Source organism: Camelus ferus, chromosome 25 (assembly GCF_009834535.1).
Source record: "Camelus ferus isolate YT-003-E chromosome 25, BCGSAC_Cfer_1.0, whole genome shotgun sequence".
Lineage (NCBI taxonomy): Eukaryota > Metazoa > Chordata > Mammalia > Artiodactyla > Camelidae > Camelus > Camelus ferus.
The window spans coordinates 33,475,244-33,495,599 of NC_045720.1; the positions used below are offsets into that span (position 1 = coordinate 33,475,244).

The 20,356-nt window shown below is 53.9% G+C and overlaps 1 protein-coding gene across 1 annotated transcript; it reads left to right on the forward strand.

Annotated features, from left to right (window-relative positions):
- Positions 1 to 263: 263 nt before the first annotated feature.
- Positions 264 to 19,550, forward strand: GDF6 (growth differentiation factor 6). Its single transcript, XM_032467786.1, has 2 exons — positions 264 to 1,797; positions 16,403 to 19,550. Exons 1-2 carry the CDS (start codon positions 969 to 971, stop codon positions 17,374 to 17,376), a joined length of 1,803 nt encoding a protein of 600 aa, XP_032323677.1. The 5' UTR covers positions 264 to 968; the 3' UTR covers positions 17,377 to 19,550.
- Positions 19,551 to 20,356: the final 806 nt, after the last annotated feature.

Genomic DNA, 20,356 nt, shown 5'->3' on the forward strand with positions numbered 1-20,356 from the left:
AAATGTACGGGGAAGCTCGACGTCCGCAGCATTCCGAGGCACGGAGCGCGGCGGCGGCGGGAGAGAAGCAGCCCTCCGCCTCGACTTCCAGCCCTCAGGCCCGGGAATGAGCGAGGCAGTGGGCGGGGAAGACAGGCACGGGGAATCTGGGGACAGATAAAGGAAACTCGTGATGGGGCGAGGCTGGGCTGAAGAGAAACAGATTGGGGACGAGCTGCAAAGGGAGGGGTCCACTAAAAGGGGAGGGGGAAGGCCGGGGAGAGAGAGGGTGGGAAGGCAGAGAGAGAAGGGAGGGCAGTGTGAGAAGAAAAGCAGGCTGGGGAAAGAGAGGTTGGAATGCAGAAGGAACTTGGGGAAGGAGGAAGTATTGAAGGCGGGAGGGAAAGAGGAGAAGGAAAATGGGGATGCAGTGGAGACGGGGGCCAGGCCGCGAGAGGGAAAAGGACCAGGGGAACAGATGGAGGAGAAAAGAACTGGCCAAAGCCAGCGTCAGAAGAGGTTGGGGACTGCGAGGAGAGAGGCTGGGGCCTGCAGGAGAGCGCAGCAGCTTTTAGCATCCATCCAGACTCTAAAGACTCGTGGCCTTTGCCTGACCTCGAGGGTCGGGAACAGACGCCCGGGCTTTGTGGAGAGCGGTACCCCACCGAGAGAATGGGGCTGCTCTGGTCTGGGCCCTACGCCTGGCGCGCGGCGAGGCTTCTCTGGCCTTGGGCTGGCCCTTGAGGGGACGGATCAACTGGCCTGGAGGTTGGGGCCGAGGAAGGAAAGTACCACCGCCCGGAGCCGGCGAGCATTCGGCAGCAGAAGTGCCTGCTCCGAGCTGTCTCTGGGGGGCGCCGCTGCCCCCTCCCTCTTCCGGGGCCGCAAGCTCCCAGGAAATTGGAGGTGGCAGCCAAGGACCGAGAGCCGGCGCAGCGCTGCGGAGGGACTGAGCTTCTACCGGTGCCAGCGGGACTCTGGCGCTGCGGATGCCCCGGCTTCCCCGCCGCCGGGCGCCCTCGCCGGTCGGCCCCTGCCAAGCGCTCCGGGCCGGCTCCGTGCGCACCGCCCCGCAACCCCGCGCGCGTCCCGCGGGGGCGCTGCGTCCCCCGCCACCCCGGCGCACAGCGGCCCCTCTCCCCCACACCTCCTGCCCGCACCACCCGGCCTCTCCTCCCACCCTCTGCTCCTCTCCCCTCCCCTCCCCTTCTTCTCCTCCCCTCCCGGCGAGGGGCGGGAGGGGGCGTGGCAGGGCCGGGGTTTGTGTGGCTGGGACCCGGCTCCTCGCACTCCGAGTCCGCCCGAGGAGCCGGGCCCCGGCCGCTGTCCAGCCGCTCTGTGCCCCTCGCGCCCTGCTCCTCAGCCTCTCGGGGAGACGCTGCCACTCGCTCGTCATGGATACCCCAAGGGTCCTGCTCTCGGCCGTCTTCCTCATCAGTTTCCTATGGGATTTGCCCGGTTTCCAGCAAGCTTCCATCGCATCCTCCTCATCGTCCGCCGAGCTAGTCTCCGCCAAGGGAATGCGAAGCCGCAAAGAAGGGAAGATGCAGCGGGCGCCGCGAGCGAATGCCACTGCCCGGGCGCCCCTGGAGAGCCAGGAGCCACAGCCAAGGCCGCAGGAGGAGCCCCGGCGGCGACCGCCACAGCAGCCCGAGGCTCAGGAGCCTCCGGGCAGGGGCCCGCGCGTGGTGCCCCACGAGTACATGCTGTCAATCTACAGGACTTACTCCATCGCCGAGAAGCTGGGCATCAATGCCAGCTTTTTCCAGTCTTCCAAGTCGGCCAATACGATCACTAGCTTTGTAGACAGGGGATTAGGTAAGTGGCAAAGAAGACGCCGACTCCTTTCCCCCTGGAGCTCCGCAGCGAAGGCGCTGCTCGGGCTCTGGCAGAAGGCTACATTTGTGAATCCCCTTCCCGCTCTGGACACCTCCCCTTTTCTTTTCTTAAACTGTTTTTCTCAAGCCCAAGTGAGTTTCCGAATGCGGCTGCAGATCTTATTCCAGTGTGCAATCCTCCCTGCCTCGCTTTCTTCATTCCCTTCCTTCCTTTCTCCCTTCCTTCTTCCTCTTCCTTTTGCAGAAAGCAGCGTAGGGGCCGCTTGTTTGGTGGCTGGTGGAGGAAGCGTGGAGGGCAGGAGTTGGCGGGCAAATGACCCGGGCGGGAACCGACGGAACCCATGGCAAGGGGTCCCACGTTGCACCGGGTGCGCGGTCCAAGACTGGAGCTGCGGTGGCGGCCCCGGCAGCCCTGGGGCCTGGGTGAGCTTTGGGAAGCCCCGAGCTCCCGTCGGCTCCGGGAAAAGCCGGCAGAAGCGAGTTCCGCGGTCCGAGGAGGGAGTCTGGCAGCGCCCCGGCCCAGCCGCTGCACGGGTTCTCCGCTTGTCCCCGCTGGGTGTGGGCATGGTCAGCCGGGTCGGAGCTCCGCGCCCTCGGGCTTTTTTTTCGCTCCAGCAGCGCGATCTCGGCCACTCCGGGGCCGCAACCAAGTCAATTCTGCAGAGGCAGTGGCAGCAACCGGCAGGGTGGGCCGGGGACATGGGCAAGTCAGCTAAATTGTTGGTACTTAATCCACATGGGTGTCTACGTGTGTTCATCCACCTTTCTCAGCCAGGAGACTCTCCTCTCTCTGCGCCTCTACAAGGGAGACCGTCTTTGGTCCCCGGTGGCGGTGCTTGTGTGAGCGTCTGCGGAACTCCCTACGCCCCCTCCTTGCCACCCGCGTCGGTCTGCAGCCTGGCGAGTGCCTTGGAGAAAACTCGCGCTCCCCTGGTACCAGAAATTGGGGAGGAATCTGCATACGCCGGGAACTCGGCTCCTAAAGAGAAGAGACAATAATGTGGAAGGAGACAGGAAAGGAGGGGAGAAAAAGCAAAGGAAGGGCAAAGGGGAGGCAGAGGGTGAGAAGAAAGGAAGGAGGAGATAAAAGAGATCTGGGCATCTATCCACTCTGCCACCCTGCCCAGACTTTAGCTCCTCGAGCTGGACTCGTTCCCCGCCTGTGACTTCCAGGTTAGTGAAAGTGGGGTCGCCCGGGAACCTGCGAGCATGGGGTTCCGACTGAGAGGGCTGCTCTGCCCGATGCCTTGGGGACTCACACACCCTCGAAGCTTTACAGAGTAGGCTAACGGCTCGGAGCCCCAGTTCTTCACAGGCTTCAGCCCCAAGCCTTTGCCTTGCAGCCGCTTTCCTTGCGGGCACGAGTCCTGCCCACGCTCGATTCGCGGCTGCAGCCAAAGGTCAGCGAGGTTCACGAGCTGTTGAAAGGTCTGGGCGGCAAATTAACGGCACGGTATTTTATGGTGATTTTAGGACTACTAAAGTCACCTTTGCAAATACAAGTGGCTTCTTCGTAGCGCTGCATGGTCTGGGTCCCCGGCCGCCCTGCTGCTAGCGCAGCTCGCCTTCTCCCCACCTCCACCCCTCGCCGTGCCTCTGTTGTTTCCCTCCCTCCAAATCTTCCGCTTATCGTTCACCTTCTCTAAGACTCTAGTCTAAGACTACCCTAGCAGAGACAATTGCTCTGGAGGCCTTTCCCCAAGGGAGGACATCCCGGAGGCCCAGGCAGCTGGGCGGGCATTTTCTTCTCCCCACGGGAAGTGGCCAGAGCCTCCGCCCCTCCCCCAGGCAGACCCCCCCTAACTCGAAAGCTGCGCCCTGTGAGCTTGGCACGGGACCAAGGGACCCTGCAGGCTGCTCGGAGGCGGCTAGCGAAGCCTGCGGCTTTCGGGCAAGTGTGGGAGGTCTCTGGGGGTCTCCGGGTCCAGCGCAGACACCGGCTCCCTTCGCCCTGGCTCGCACTGCCGCGTCTCCCCGGGCACCGCTCTGGGCGCTCGCGGGCGCCGGAGGTGGGGAGGGAACTGGCTGCCCGCCCGGGCTGGGGGGCCTCTGTCCCCGAGCCAAGCTCTCCAGGCTAGCCGGACCGAGATCCAAACGTCCGGCTTCCACTCCCGAACGCGGTCCCCAGGCGTACGAGTCGCGGCGTGACCACCTGGACCGCAGCTTCAAAGGCGCGGTCACCTCCACGCCTTCGGGTTCCCAGAAAACGCGAAGAAAGGCAGTTAGTTGACTGGGGAGGCTGTGCGGCTGGTCGCACGCCGCGCGGGGGCGAAGGAGCGCGGAGCCGCAGGCTGGAGGGGGCGCGCAGAGGAGGGGGTCTGTTGCGGGCTGCAGCCCCAGCTTGATAAAGGGAAAGCCTCACTTTCCCTCTCACTGATTTTGATTTGATGTGTCACCGGCGGTGACCTCGGGCTGGACCTTCCGGGGCTTGCTTAGCATCGGGCCCCTGATTGGAGTGTTTCAACTCAGCGATCTAATTGAGGGTTCATGTCATAACACATCAAACGGTGTCTAGTCTCCCGTGATGGAAGGGACCCGCCAGCCGCGCATCCCCGGCTCCTGGCGAGGACTTCCGCCCCTCTCACGTGGGGACTCCTAAACCGCGCCAAACCTTCCAACATCCCCTCCCCCAACCGTGGATGGCAGGACAAGGAGGAAAGAGCAGCGGCCAACCGAGAGCTGGGCCAGCCGCTCTCACTTGGCGCCTTGCCTCGGGGATGTTTAAATCGCCGTCGAGTGTGGCAGGCTTGGCTTCGAGAAGCCGGGGTCCCTCAGGGGGAGGAGCAAAGAAAACGGAAGGAATCCTGAAGCCGGTTCTCGAGGCATGAACTACTTAAGTACAGTATTTGTAAAAAGCCTTTTTCTCCCGGGAACTCCAGAGCCCACAAGTTACACCTAAGGCTTGCGTTCAAGAGTGGAAGAGCAAGGATAAACTCTGCCCAATGTGAGCGAATGAGGTGCGCTTTAAACTAAAGACTGCATGTTCTGTACTGCCTCACCCCTGCGTTCTTCTCTCACCACCCCGCCCCCTCCATGAGGTGACCTTATTGTAAGTTCAAAAAAAAAACCCCAAAAACCAAAAAACAAAAAACACATTCCCCATTCAGTTTGCTCTCCAAACAACTAGGAATAATAATAATAACCAAGATTAACTGACATATTGAGCATTTGCTGTGAACATTTACCAGTACGCGGTACTGCGCTAAAATCTGTTATATAAATTATTTCACAACCCTCCCCTGGGGGTAAGTGCTATAATCACTGTTTTACAGGTGAATTAAAGAAGACAGAGAGGTTAAGTAAGTTGTTCAAGGTCACACAGCTAGTGAGAGGTGAAGCAAATACCTAAAACTAGACTCTGCATGCTTACCTATGGCACTACATGGATAGGGTAAGGGGGTGAGGTTTCTAAAGGATGGTGGCAAGAAGAAGTCAGAAAAAATGGACAGATTTCCCTCCCCATCTAATAGTCCTCTGTAATCTCTTAAGACCCAGTTAGGAGTTGGAGTGAAACTTTGGGCTCAAGGGTCTGAAACTGTGCTGTGCTTTGCTTCCGCTTTGTACTCCCTGTAAAAGGCACAAGCCGCATTATCCCTGATCTTTAAAAACAGCCCCATATTGTGCTTTATAAATTATTTCGGATAAAGATGAGGAAGTGTGTGCACGTGTGTGTTGTGTGCGTGTGTGTTTTGGTGCAGTCATACCGTCAGGATGGGCCAGGTTGCATACAGAGAAATAGTAGTTAGCACATGGTATAGTTCATTAAAAGACCACGAGTACTGGAGCCTTGGCTCCGCAACCCTGGGGCCTGGGAAAGGCAGACAATGAGAATGCCTATGAATTCGACTAGGCTGTGAGATACAGGGAGAGGAAGAGAGAAGCAAAACTCGGACTTCATGTAGTGAGAAGTGCCCCATAATTCCAATAAGGTGTGTGTGTGTGGGGAACCTCTTGAGGATGAAGAAAGCAAAATAAATCTAAGAATACTGCTGTGAGTTACATTTACAGACGATTTTGAAATAAGAATACTCTTTAAATTTGGGGGAGAGGGAGCCTTGTTGTTACAATAGCCTTCTCAGGAAGGAGGCAGTAGGGAACAGATAAAAGCCAACAAAACAAAACAAACAAACAAAAAGAAATGAGACTAGGACGTCCTTGAGGAACTCGACACCCTAGAAATGAACCTTAGGAGAGTTTGCCCCTGATTGTTGACTTCCAGGTTTACCTTCTGGGTCGCGATTACCAGAGGGCAGGGCAGGACAGTTGTGGGGGCAGCCCGGCAGCAGAAGGACATTCTGAGAGCGGCATAGTTCTCTCCTCATTGAAGCTCCTCTGGTGCAGCATGTTTATGCAAAACATCCAGTTTCTGGGTGGACCTGGGCCGCAGAGAGTGGTGCGATCAACGCAGAGGCGCTTTTGCCCCGACCCTGCTGTCGTTGGCAAACGGAAAATGAAATATAAGCAGGGAAGTATTTTAATGGGGACGGAGGGAATTCACAACTGTTAATTATTTGGTGACCTTGTATTCGATTTGTTTGAGTCCCTTATAAAAACACTAATGCAGACCAGACGGCCAAGTGAGGAAGCCGGCAGAAGGTTCCAATCTAGGCTTTATTTCCCCGGAAAGAGGGAACAGCCTTGGAAAAGGATTGCTGAGCGTTCAAGTGCGTGCGTGTGGGGACGCGCCCGCGTGAGCCCCGCGCGGGGTGTGCGTCGCCGTCAGGGTTCAGGTTTAGTATCCTCAAGCCCGGCGAACTGGCAGGTCCCGGAACAAGTCCGGGGGTAAGGGAAGGAACCCTTAAACCAGAAATTTGTTCTGCTCTTCTGGGTTGGAATGATTAAAACACTTTTCAGGCCTCAGACCAAACCCTTAGCCATTGGCTTGCAGCTGAACACCAGTTTTTGTCACTCGCAACCCCAAGGCTTTAAGGGCTGCCTTACAAAGGCCTCCTTAGCAAAAAGCTAAGAACACGTCATGTCTTCTGCACTCGCGCCGGAATTCGGGGACCAGCTTCCTTGGCAGGGGAGGCTAATCTGAGAAGGACACTGAGCTTTTTCCCGGAGCGGGAGGCTCTCGGGCTCTGGGAGTTTGCGCGATAGAGTTGCTGGTGGGGGAGGGGATCGAAAGACGTGCTCAAACACCCTTGTCGTTTCTGCACATTAAGAGACAAAATTACCTAAGTCACAACCCACGACAGGCCTTGTAATCCCTTCCCGCGCAAACTGAATCAAGACATGAAAGCTCCCCCTTCCGACTGGAGGGTGATGCCTGTTGCCTGGACCCTCGGGGAACGCAGAACGTTGCGTTGATGGAGACCCTAGCGCAACTCGTTTTTTCCCAGCTGGAGTTCTGGGGGTTCTGGCGCACACCTCCTTGAAATTGGTGACCTCTTCTTGGGGTGGCGTGGGGAAAGGGAGAAAGGAACTGAACGGAGAAGTGGGGGAAAGGTGGCATGACAGAAATAGGACAGAACAAAAATTTTTGTTTCCTGCCTGGACTTCTGCTTGCATCAAGTGACTCACGGCAAATAAACAATAATCTCTGGGCGCTTTTAAGTAAAGTGAAGATCATTCGTTCGATAACCCCTCGGATATTAAATAACCCTGGTCAAACGATGCTCTCTGGTCCCGGGGATGGGATCCAAGCGGAGGCTGCGAGGTGTGGCCAGAGGAAACGTGGATCCACAGAGCCATTTTGTTGCTTGGCATCTACCATCTCCCTCAACCCCCACCCCCCAACTCCTGCCCTTAAAGCCTGGCTGTTTATTTTTAAGCTCAGTTTCGGTTAAATGGTGTCTCCTGTTTACAGGAATTAAATAGGTCCTCGTCGGCCTAATGGGTTCCAGGGTTGCTGTTCCCTGCCTTCCAGGACAGTCCATTAGCGCTGCTGGGGGCCGAGGGTTGGGTCCGCTTGGGGTGAGATGCTTTAGGCGCTTGGAGTGGGCGGGCGGCGGGCGGCGCTGACCAGCGTTCGCGGAGATGCGCGCGCTGCGCTGCGAGTGGCCGGGGCGCCTGGGGGCGGAGCACGGTTTAGGGACCCGACAGCCGGCGTACAGGAGGGGCGAAGGGCGGGCCTCTGGCTCAGGCTGGCGTGGGTTTGGCTGCTGGAGCCCAGCGGAAAGCAGAAGCAGGGGCAGCGCGGAGGGTTGCTTTGGGGTCGGTCGGGGTGGTTTACAAACCCCCCTTCCGTATCTAAATAACAGAGGAACTGAAGGGAATCCCCGCGCCTGTTTGCAAATCTGGCTTCCAGGCAAGTTGGTCCAGGCCCCACCCTACTTCCCAGCGACTGCGGCTCCCACGCCCCTTGGGGAGGGAAATTGAACGATGCTAGACCATGTAGACTATGGTCCATAGCTGCCACCACGAATCTCATTTTGCTACGACGTTATTTTGGGAGTCAGCCCAAGGTGAACACAGTGGAGCTAAGTTTCAGCGATCCCTTTTTCAGAAGCTGCTCCTGGCCCAGCGATTTAAAGAACACATCATTGAGGTTTCTCCTGCGCAGGACCCCTGGGACCTGGGGATCCAATATCCTGCCCATGACAACACGCCAGTTTGAGTCCATCTCCCCACCTGCAACCTCAGAATTGATTGGAGAGGGGAAACAACATAAAAGGGAACCTTTTCTTCTAGTGTTGATCTCCAAGTTCTCAAGTGAAAAGGCCCCGATTTCCCGGCTGCCTTATCCCCGGCAAATCAATCTAGTCTGGGCCCAGCTCGCGCGGCTGCAGGAGAAGGCAGCGACTTGCGCGGGACGCTGGAGCTGAGGACATCCAGGTGCAAGCTGCTTGGGCGTATTGGAAAGATGGGGCGAGAAGGCCCAGAGTGTGGGGTGGCACTAAGTTTCCTTTTGGATTCCATCTATATTGTTGTCAAATTAAGATCTGAGCCACTGTGGTTAGGAGCCCAGGTTGGGACAGCAGTGAAGAGATGACCGTGAAGTGTCCTGAATTTGGGATTTGCATCTCTGGCTCTTGGGCCCCTATGCAGCCACGAGTGTTTGCACCAAGTTCATGGAAACTACTTTATAAATGGATCCATTTCATCCTAGAGAGACAAGAGGAGTCTCTTTGAAGTGCCCTGGGACTTCTGCTGGAGGTGCCCAGAGCCCAGTGCTCAGGGTAGAGGGCTGGCCCTGTCTCCTGCCAGAAACCAGCACTGCTGCCAGAAGTTACACAGAAGGCGGTGCTGAGGCTCCCAGGGCATAAGCAGTTGTTCCCAGCCAGGTGGAAATAGGGGTTCCCCTGCTCTCCCCCTCCCATCTGTACTGTTTTGCCACTCACTGATCCAGAGCTTGCTGTGGGAACACTGGGGTTTTTCTACAGGATCCAGGTAGGACATTAGACCCAACTAATCTCACGTGGTTCAGAAAGCTCAGGCTCGATGCAAGGAGAGGGGGATCTGTGAGGCTTGGGGAAGAGGGTGGTAAAGGCCTCCGTGTTGGACTCCCCTTGGGCCTTTCTGATCTATGAAAGGAGGAAAAAAGCTGAGAAAATCAGAGCAAGCTATTGGGGAAAACACTGGGGAAACCAAGAGACCTAGAGAGAAACAGGGCAGGTGAGTGGGTGGTGAGGATGCACTGGACCACCGGACTGTACCCCAGCCAGCCTCGCACTCCTGCCCAAGGGGTCAGTCATTGCTACAACCCGTCTCTCCTCCAACCTGCCAGATGAAAAAGATAGGGAACCCCCCTTCTCCCACCCTAGATTGGCTCTATGGACAGTTCGTGCCCCACAGAGGCACCAGAGGGGTAAGTGGGAGGGGTGGGGCAAGGAGACCATTCACTAGGCCACTCAGGGCTGTGTCTGCCAGTCCAGGGAGCCAGATGGGTTTGCAGACGAATTAGCTACAGAGGAGGGGAACCTGCAGTGAGGGCTGTAACCTTGATGAGCCTCCCGCTGCAGGTCGTTTGATCACCTTGTGTTTCAGGAGGGACCATAGTGGTGGCTGAAGCCTGGGAATTGAGAAGAAGCAAGGTGATGGGGGTGGGGCTGAAACCCTTATGGGCCTTGTCCTTCACGGAACCCTCAGATGAGTAGGAACTGGAAGTCCTTGCTTCTCTCTTTACCCCTCTACCCAGCACCTTTTCTTCACCCACTTCTGGAAATCTTGTGGAGAGGACTGGACTACATTTCCTCAAAGAAGGCCGAGAGGAGGACAGGTGCCTCTTCCCTCTACCTGGCTGTGGGTAGTTATAGTCATATTGGCTGCATTCGTTGGGTGATTTTGTCTGTCATGCATGCAGCTCTGGTTGCCTTGACTCTGACCTTTACAATGACACTGCAAAGTGGGGCCATTCACCCATTTTACAGATGAGCCATGTGAGGCTGGGAGAGATTATGTGACTCAGTCCATCCAAGACAATAAGTTACAGATCAGATTCAAATCTACATCTCTTAGACTCTAGGTTCTAGGCTCATTGCACATTGTCAGTAGTAACTAACATTTGCACACATCTTCAGGGTCTTTCCTGAGATCCTACCTCATTTGCCACCCCTCCCTCAGTGACTGTGAGTTGATGTTATTATTCTCATTCTGCAGATGAGAAAATAAAGTTTCCTCTTTCAACTGTTGAACTGTTAGCATCCCTTCAGTTCTGCTGATTAGGAAGTGACTGACATTTGGAGATCAGAGACTGATGCCCTCCCTGTAGTCATGGGCAGCATGAAAGAACTGGAGCCTTCTCAAGGTTTCTAGCAGACACAAAGATCAAGGGCTGGGATGTCCAGGTGGTGGCAAAGATCCTGGAGCCCAACTGCCATATCTACCTCTTATATCTTGGACAAGTTACACTTGAGCTCTCTGTGTTTTTTTTTTTTTTTTTCTTTCCTGATCCATAACATAATAGTGACATCTTTTCTTTTTTCCATAGGTTGTTTTGAAGCTTAAATGAGTCATTACAAGAATTTAGATCAGGCCCAGCCCATAGTAAGTGCTACACCAGGGTTTGATATTATGATCATGTTGGATTTGAGCAAGAGCGCCCCGGGGAGGGTGAATTGTGTGGGCCGCCTTCTGAATCCACGCCTCAGTGTGGATGTTTAGCAAGGTCAGCCGTTTGCCAAGGCAGATCTCGATGGAGACAGAACTCAGGAGAAGAGTATGGGGCAGGGGGGTTGCCCAGGAGATCACTATCCCAGGAGAGGGTAATTGTTGGAGCACAGATTACTCAGAGGCCTTCATACCCCAGGGGAGAGGGCTGGTGGCTCATTTTTACTTACCCAGTACACGTGACTCTACTTTCAACCTGTAGACTTTGGCACCTCAGGGCACCCTCAGGGCTGAGGGACCTAGGAAGCAGTGACTCCAAATCCAGCTATGAATTCCCTGCTCGGAGGTCTTCTTCCTTCTAGTAAAGAAGAAAAGGAAATCCTGGCGGATCCCAGCTCCCCTTGTGTTGATGGTTTTGGTGATGGGGGTGTGTCTCAACGTTCTCGCTCCGTCTTTGCTCCATCGCTCAATCGGAACCCTGGAAGAGGGGCGTGGCCTCAGGTCTGAGGGCCTCGGTTGGAAAAAAAGACCTTCAGATCTTGTCCCTCACAAGCTGCAAGACTCTGGGCAAATGAAGACATCTTGAAGAGCCCCTTACCTCATCTATAAATGAGTGTAACAGTCCGACGCGCCTCGGACGCTTTCGGTGAGGATTCAGAGAGGCCACCAAAACCCTGAGCACATGCTGGCACAAAAGCGCGCCCGAAGCGTTGAGTGTTGCTTTTGCGGGTGTGGGGAGGCTGAGCTGCAGAGACGTCTGGAGCTTCTTTTGTGAAGACGGATGATTATACTCCTCCTTCCATCCCCACCTAAGTGGGTGGGGGTGAGAGAGCCCACTGTCATCTCGGCTTTCTGAGCTGCAACCAGTTACTGGAGGACCTGCCTTCGGAGGATCTGCAGCGGGACGCTTGGCGTTGTGGCGTGTGGGGCCCTGCCCGGTCAGATGCCGCCGGTGGCCGCTGTCACCGAGAATTCAGAGACGCGAGCGGGACACGCGCTGAGGGGCGTCGGGGAGCCCAGGGTGAAGGGTCCAGGGGGTCGAGCGAGCTGGAACGCGGGGACGCCCTCGCAGCCGGCGAGGGACACAAAATCCAACAAAGACTCTCAAGAGGGACCTCAAACTGCGTGCACATCTGAAGACGTCTTGGGGAATGCAGTACGGGTCCTTTCCTTTCCAAACCGAAAGAAGTTTAGGGTTTTCGGAAGCTCCCTGAAGGGTGGCGCGGGGAAGCCGCCTCCAGCTGCAAGAGCGCGGGGAGGGGACCCGCAAGGCTCCGCTCCCGCGCTGTGCGGGCTTCCCTTAGGCCGCCTTCTTGGGGTGCGGTTTCCCAGGTGTCCGGACTCGGGCACCCTAGGCACTTTTTTTAAAAAGTGATCTGATGTTTGCTTCTTAGCTTCCTCCAGCCACACACTGTGACCCTGCACAGAACGCTTTACCTTTCTAAGCCAATTTCCTCATTTAAAATGGACATGATAGACTCTCCCTTGCAGTGATTAGTTCTTTTTCTCGTTCCTTATTCGCTTTCCTTTTTAATTTTTATTTTTAATCAGTTCCACACCAAATGTGCATGTTTGAGATGCTCCCAACCTTCCGACTTACCTTTAACTCAAAAAAAAAAAAAAAAAAAAAGGTTGACCTAGTTATGAAGAATTTTCTTCAGATATGCAGGTGGTTTGTTCCTTCCTCCTCCGTCTCTCCTCCCCTCCTTCCCACCAGGGCAAGAGAATAAGCACAAACCCAGCAAATGTAACTTGAGAGGTCTATATGTCTAATGCAAAGCAAACATTGAATTTATGGGGGGAGGATGTAACAGACCAGGTTGATGCAAATAAAAAGCAAAATAGAAAGTCCCCTGATGTATTACTCAATTTCAATTCCAAGGCCTGCAGCATAGGATTCACTTTCAGGATATAAGAAAGTGCCACCAACAGATTTTTGAAATGGAAAGTAATTGTTTCGAGGTGAGGGGATGGGAGAGAGGGTCATTTCATGACATCAACCCTCCTTTACACAGGACTTAATGGGAGGAGGCTTGTGGGAGAGGGAGTGAAGGGCTGGCTTCCTCTGCACAGGTGACCATGGCAGCAGGGCTGGGCCTTGTGATGCCGCCTTGGCAGACAAAGTGTCTGCAGGGTCACAGTGGATGGCGGTGTGTGCACTCTTCAGGTCGCATGCCTCCTTTGGGCTATTTCTGTGATGCATGCCTCCAGAGCAGGTCCAGACAGGTGGAGAATGTGGTCTGTAGGAGAGCTGCACAGGGCAGCCACCCTCATGGGTTAGAGGTTCTGGAGACCCAGTGAGAGTATACGTGGCTGAGAGACTAAACAGTGTAGGGGTGGCTGTGGGGACAGGAAGGAGCAGGGAGCAACAGGAAATTGGTTCTGGTCATTACTACCTTAGATCCTGCGCAGGGCCCTGTGCTTTGGAGGGCCCTGTTTTGTCCTGCCTCCCATGGTGCCCTGCCCACAAAGTGGAGACTCTGATGTGCTCATCTAGATTCATGGTTCTTAAAGTGGGGTCCCCAACCAGCAGAATTGGCATCACCTGGGAACTTAGGAGAAATGCAAATTCTGGGCCCCACTACAAAACTCTGGGGCCCAAGAGAATTTGCATTTCTAACAAGATCTTGTGTGATGCTGATGATGCAGATTCAGAGGCTTTGAGGGTTATTACTCCACTCTGGTACCTGAGCCACAGAGTTTTTCCCTAAGTAGCCCTGAGCTCACTTCCAGGGCCGGGGCAGGTTCTTCTCTGGGTCTGTCCTCCTAGGGATGTATCACATTGCCAGTGTGTGCACCTGCAGCATGGGAAGCTTGGACCTGCGGGCAAGGGTGGCCACCCCCATGCAGGTGAGGCCCCTGAAACTGTGGGAATGGAGATGGTATGGGAAGAAAAGGGAGCAGGATGCAGGCTGGAGCCTTCATGTGCCCTCTTTCTCTGAGCCTTGGAAAGAGTAAGAGCAGGCTGATCTTGCTAGAAAAAATCATCAGAAATCCCAAGGCTGCAGAACCAGTAGAGCCCTCTTTTTACAGATGCTTTCTTTTGTTTTGACCGCTCTCAAGGACTAGAGAAATGTGGCTCAGCTGTGCAGACTAGCCATTGATTAGCTCATGCTTAAAAAAAAAAAAAGAATGAAAACAAAAGCAGGCTGATTTCTCTGAGTTGCATGACAAAGAAAAAAATAAATCATACTTTACACCTGCCTGATTCTCTCCAGCCAGTGACAAACTAGCTCAAGAGTTATGTAAGCAGAGAAGGAAGTGATTTCCTAAAGGAGTCCAGGTTTTATTCCTAGCAAGCCCTGAAAATACAGTTTGGACTGTATCTCCCGCCCTTTATACATTGGCCACTCCTGGTTGCTTTGCCTCCAGGACCCGGACTATAAGGGAGGGGCAATGGAGCAATGGGATTTTCAGGCTAAATGTTCCAACTCTGGAATTACACAGACCTAGGTTTGGGTCTTAACTACACCCTCCGCCATTTACTAGCCATCAGATTGGTAATTAGTTACTCCAAGCCTTGGTTTTCCCATCTGTAAAATGGGAACAATAGGAGTACCTGTTCTGCAGAACTAGTCTGTCCTGATGGATAAAGTCAGAATGAATACTACATCAGCCAACACAACATTTATCTGATGCCTTGGGTTTGTCCCTCTCATCACATCCTTAGTTTGGAGAGAGAACTATGACAGCCAGGAAAGTGAAGCCTAAGGCGATAAGTCCAGAGATCTGGGTGGTGGCTGAGCATTGTCAGATGCAGGTCTCTTTAAAGGAGGAGAAGAAAGTGCTGAATTCCCACTGATTTTAACGTGACCCTGGTCGGTTTGAAGGTCTTGGCTTCCATAAATCAACAGCCTCCAGCAGCTTTTCCCTTTTCACCTCTCTAACCCTTCCCACAGCTCATCTCAGGTCGGGACTTGTGCCTTAGAGGGAGGTAGCAGGCCCCAGTGGTCAGCCCAGAGTAGGGACTGGGTGTGGCCCAGGCTCCAGATCCTGTGCCCTGGGGCTACATCTGGACAGGCAGTGAGGGTCAGACCAGGACCGGTGACACTTTTACTATTGAATCCACCCAAACTTTACTAGCTTCTGGGGAAAGCTAGGGGCTTTGGGGATTTTTGTATTTGCTGGGTTGTAAATATTTTATGAGAAGGCAGCCCAGGAAAATCTGGTTAGCTTTCCGCCTTGCACATTGAAGTGGGGTTGGCTTCATGCACAAATGTGTTCAAAAAAGAAGTCCAGTTTTGCCTGGGTCCTCAAAAATTCACCTTAGATTTTAAAAGCCTGTGATCCTCTTCCACCTCCTCCTTGTGCTTCCATTTTTTTTTTCTCCCTTGTAACCACAAATTTTATCTTCAGGATTAGTTGCAAAGCAAGAAGATTTCAGATAGGGGGGTGGGTGGAGGAGGGGAGAAAGTCAGTGTGTGTGTGTGTGTGTGTGTGTGTGTGTGTGTGTGTGTGTGGTTTTTCCCCTACTGATGCATTTATTTCTCATTGGCTGCAGGATCTTCTCAGTGGATAGATGCCTGGTGTTAGCATGGGTTCACTTGCCCCTGTGCAGACTCCTGAAAGCCTCGTTGCTCTTTTGTTTGTTGTTAAATGGCTGATGAATTTTAAAAAGAAAGAAAGAAATCACGTCGCAGCTCCTCATTCTGTCAACTTGATCGGGCCTAAATGCTTCAGCAAAACTGCCTGCTGGGCAACATCTTCCCCTTGACCCGTGGGTCTCAACTAGGGCCGCACCTTCAAATCAACTTGGAGCGTAAAAAAAAGAAAAGCCAACAAACCCTAGCAGAACCCCGATATCCAGGCCCAGTCCTCAGATGTTGATTCAATTGGAGGAAGTGAGCCCCAGGCTGGTCATTCGTAAATTCTCTGGATGGTTATAAAGTACAGTCAGACTGAGAACGACTGCTCTAGAAGTTTCTCACTCCCTGACCAGCGTGTAGCCTAGGTCAGGCACGCCTGTAGGCGATGTGGTGAGCAAGATGGCCATGACAGGGTCCTAGCTCCCACGGGCTGGCGGAGGGGGGCGGGGTGTTACTGGGAAAGACATACCACTAAGGAGACAAATATAAACGAGGTCCTTGCAGATAGTGCTAAGTGCCCGGAAGATAATAAACCAGAGTCCCGTGATAGTGACCGAGGAAGGCTACTTTAGATCAGGGTGGTCGAGGATGGCCTTTCCGACGAGGTGACATTTGAACCGACACGTGAATGATGAGAACAAGCCGGCCGAGAGGAGGTCGGGGGAAGCGCGGCCCGGGCTGCGACCACAAAGGGCACATTAGCGGTAACACAGGCTCCTAGGGGAAAACCCGGGAGGCCGCCGCCCTGGCCGCCTCTCGTGCAGCCACCGACTTCCGCCCTGGGAGTGCGGGCTGCTGGGGAGGCGGGGGCCGCCCGGGTGCTCCCCCGCCCTCGCCGCGCACTGGCCGGGCCAGGAGCCGGGGTGGTCAGCCCTGGGCGGGTCGAGCTGGACCCCTACCGGCCCGCCTTGCTCCCTCCCCGCCCTCTTCCTCCCAGGGGCGGCCACAGAGCACCGGGCTGATCTCCCTCTTAAGTGAAACTGACTGTAATTATTTTTTATCTCGCAGACGATCTCTCGCACACTCCTCTCCGGAGACAGAAGTATTTGTTTGATGTGTCCACGCTCTCAGACAAAGAAGAACTGGTAGGCGCGGAGCTGCGGCTCTTTCGCCAGGCGCCCGCAGCGCCCTGGGGGCCGCCGGCCCGGCCGCTCCACGTGCAGCTCTTCCCTTGCCTGTCGCCCCTGCTGCTGGACGCGCGGACCCTGGACCCGCAGGGGGCGCCCCGGGCCGGCTGGGAAGTCTTCGACGTGTGGCAGGGCCTGCGCCACCAGCCCTGGAAGCAGCTGTGCTTGGAGCTGCGGGCCGCGTGGGGCGAGCCGGGAGCCGGGGAGGCAGAGGCGCGCGCTCCGGAGCCCCAGCAGCCGCCGCCCCCGGACCTGCGGAGTCTGGGCTTCGGCCGGAGGGTGCGGACCCCCCAGGAGCGCGCCCTGCTCGTCGTGTTCACCAGATCGCAGCGCAAGAACCTGTTCGCCGAGATGCGCGAGCAGCTGGGTTCGGCCGAGGTGGCGGGCCCGGGCGCGGGCGCGGGCGCGGGCGCCGAGGGGTCGTGGCCGCCGCCGTCGGGCACCCCGGACGCCGGGCCTTGGCTGCCCTCGCCCGGCCGCCGGCGGCGTCGCACGGCCTTCGCCAGCCGCCATGGCAAGCGGCACGGCAAGAAGTCGAGGCTGCGCTGCAGCAAGAAGCCCCTGCACGTGAACTTCAAGGAGCTGGGCTGGGACGACTGGATTATCGCGCCCCTGGAGTACGAGGCCTACCACTGCGAAGGCGTGTGCGATTTCCCGCTGCGCTCGCACCTGGAGCCCACCAACCACGCCATCATCCAGACGCTGATGAACTCCATGGACCCCGGCTCAACCCCGCCCAGCTGCTGCGTGCCCACTAAACTGACTCCCATCAGCATCCTGTACATCGACGCGGGCAATAACGTGGTCTACAAGCAGTACGAGGACATGGTGGTGGAGTCTTGCGGCTGCAGGTAGCGGCGCCTTTCCCGCCGCCTTGGCCCGGGACCGCAGGGGAGGCCTGACTGCAGAGAGGCGGAGGAGGAGCTGGCCTTGGAGGAGGCGGGGAGCGGGGGAGCAGCCTGGACACTCAGCCAGGTGGGAGACGAGGGAGTTTCGCCTCCCCAGAACCTTCCACCTGCCAGCCCAGAGGGTGAGACGGATTTTCACACCTTGCCCGGCCACCCTGGAAAAACAAGCCAAGGAGGATTTCTTTAGTTTGTGTCTCTATTATTGTGGCTTTGGATTTCCTTGTGTGTCTCAGAGGTTTTGATAGGAGGTGGGGGGCAAGGGAGATGCATACCTGTTTCTCAACTGCTCCATGGATTGAAAAAATAATAGTTTACGAAGGGAAACTGTGGGAGGAAGAATCACCTTTGACCACATCCCGGTCTGATTGTTTTCTACCTGTGTGAAGAAGGCGGGGTCTTTCTGGCCGTGTCCTAGCCGGTTGGTGCCTTGTGATCTCCCCAGCAGAGAGCTGTTAAGGTAGAGGACTAGGAAAGCCAGGAGGGGTGTCCTGCCTTTAGAAGAGCTTTGTGAGCGATGGGCCCACGTGGGCCTTTTCTGCTTGCTTCTATACCCAACCCTGCCCTGGCCTCTGCCCGTACAGGGAAGCGGCAACCCGCATCTCACTCCAGGGGGCTCAGGTCACTGCCTTTACTGTTGCTTTTTCTGGGGGAAAGGGGAGCTGGTATGGATGGAATGACAAGAATGAGTCCAAATGGAACCCCTTGAAGGATAATGAGAAACCACAAGGCCTGCCGCTGATGGGCTGACGTGCAGGTGCCTTAGCCCGGGCTGGAGGTAACCCATGGAAAAGCCCTTCCTCATGTCTGTTTCCCGTGGATTTCTTTGAACGAAATTGGCCCAAATTCAGACATACCCCTATGAAGAGGAAGGTGATTTCCCATTTAAACAAACAAACAAAAAAAAAAATGAGTAGGGATGGGGAACTGTAGAATTAAGGTAAGAGGTGCAGAGGAGAGCAAAATGCCCCAAGAAGTAGAAGGGTGCAGTGGGGGGGGGGGATTGTCCCCCGCCCCCCAGGGATGGGGCTAGAGGGACCGATCAGGAGCGGGGAGGAGAGGGTTCTGAAAGGAGAAGCAAGTCCTTGTCTCCAAAGTTTCTTTCAAATCTCTGTTCCCTCCCCTCTCTCTGACATTCCTGAAAGATTACCAGCCAGCAATAGCCCAGGGCTCCCCCCAAAGAATTTTTTCAGATTGTAATTACCAGTTAGGCAATGTTTTTAAAACTTAGTAATGAGAAACTGTGAGAAGAGCAAAGTGTTACATTGAGCTTGGGCTGGGAGTTGGGGAGGGTGGTGAGAAAAGAGGCAGGGGTGGAATTCATCTTCCGGAAGCAGGCGAGAGCCCGGTGCAAGTTAAACCCCATCCCCAGGTTTTCAAAACCCTGAACTTTCCCCCAGCCTGCACCAGTATTATTTTCAAACATTGCTCATCAGTAGGCCCTTTGAAGAGTTAGCTTCCTTCTCAATTTTGACCATAAAATGGTTTAAACAAGGGAACTTGTACCAACCATTACATAAAGTTTTTGTTTTTCCGAAGTGGTTTTGCTTTCTCTCAATCTAAACCTGTTGCTTGTTTGGTTCAGAGAACTACAAACTGTCCAAGAAAGGGTGAGAATGAGAATAAATGCTAATATAAAATGCTAAGTGGAAAAAAAAAAAAAAGAGAGAGAGACTTGGCCAGGAGAAATAATTTAAAATGCACATTTGCTTTGGATGCACTGTTGTTCTGTTAAGGCTGTATATATTTGTTTATTTAAGGTGACTGAAAGTGCAGGAGGAAATGAACAGCATGCAATTCATCTTAATGTACAAAACGTTATATGCACTCAAATGTTATAAGTTCTAATATTTTTAAAGTTTATATTCGAGTTGTACAAAGTTAAGCATTAATCAGATATTTCATTCTTTCATAATGTTATCATTTTCTTAAATATTATTACAAAATTTTAAGTCTGTCTAATGGAGAGGTTTTTTTTTAACTGTCTACCTCACTATAATACAAGTATTTACAACACTAAAGTTACCAGAAGTCAATGAATATTCAAAACATTTTTTACAGTACACTTTTCCTGGATGATACGCAGTCTAATACTGTATTATTAAACTCATTTTTCCCTCTTAATAAATCAGCCTGGTTTATATGTATCTATTTAGAAACATCATTTTCTCAAGGAATTACTGTCAGTGGTATTTTGGTCCAGTACCGGACTGAATGTCTGAAAAGGCACGGATGATTATTTTAAAATCCATCATTCAGAGCACTGCACTTTTTCTTCCCAACTCTTCCATAACTCTCTTTTCATGCAATTTTCATTCACCAGATTAAAGCCAAATCCTTGTCAACTATTAGAACATTGTTTATAAGCCTGTAACTCATTCCAGCATCTCAAGAGCCCAAATAGGAACTGGAATATTTCTTAGTTTCTTTAATGTTGCAAAAAGTTGTAAGTTGCTGAGGCCAGCCAAGATGTCCACGATTATCATTTACATTATGGCATACCGGGAGCGCAAGATGTAACGTGTTCTGTCTGTTCACTTGCTATAAATTAGGGAGCTGGTGTACAAGTGTAAGTTTGAGCACTCATTATATGTCAGGTAAGAGGCTGTACCTACATTATCTCATTTAAACCCCTCAAAGACTCCATGCCATAGGTATTATTATAATCCCCATCTTACAGATGAGGAAACTGAGGTGCGGAGAGTTTAACTAACCTCTCAGTGGTAGTTAGGGTTTAAACCTAGTTCTTTCAGACTCTAGAGCCTGCGGAATTAACCACCATACAATTCTGCCCTGAGATACCTACCTGCTCCCTAACTGGTCTAATTGGTGGGGAACTTACAGGTAGCCACCATTATTGGGGATGGCCAGTTGGTGGAGGAGGAGCCATCAGCCTTGCCTGCAGTTTTGGAATGTGTGAATCATGACTG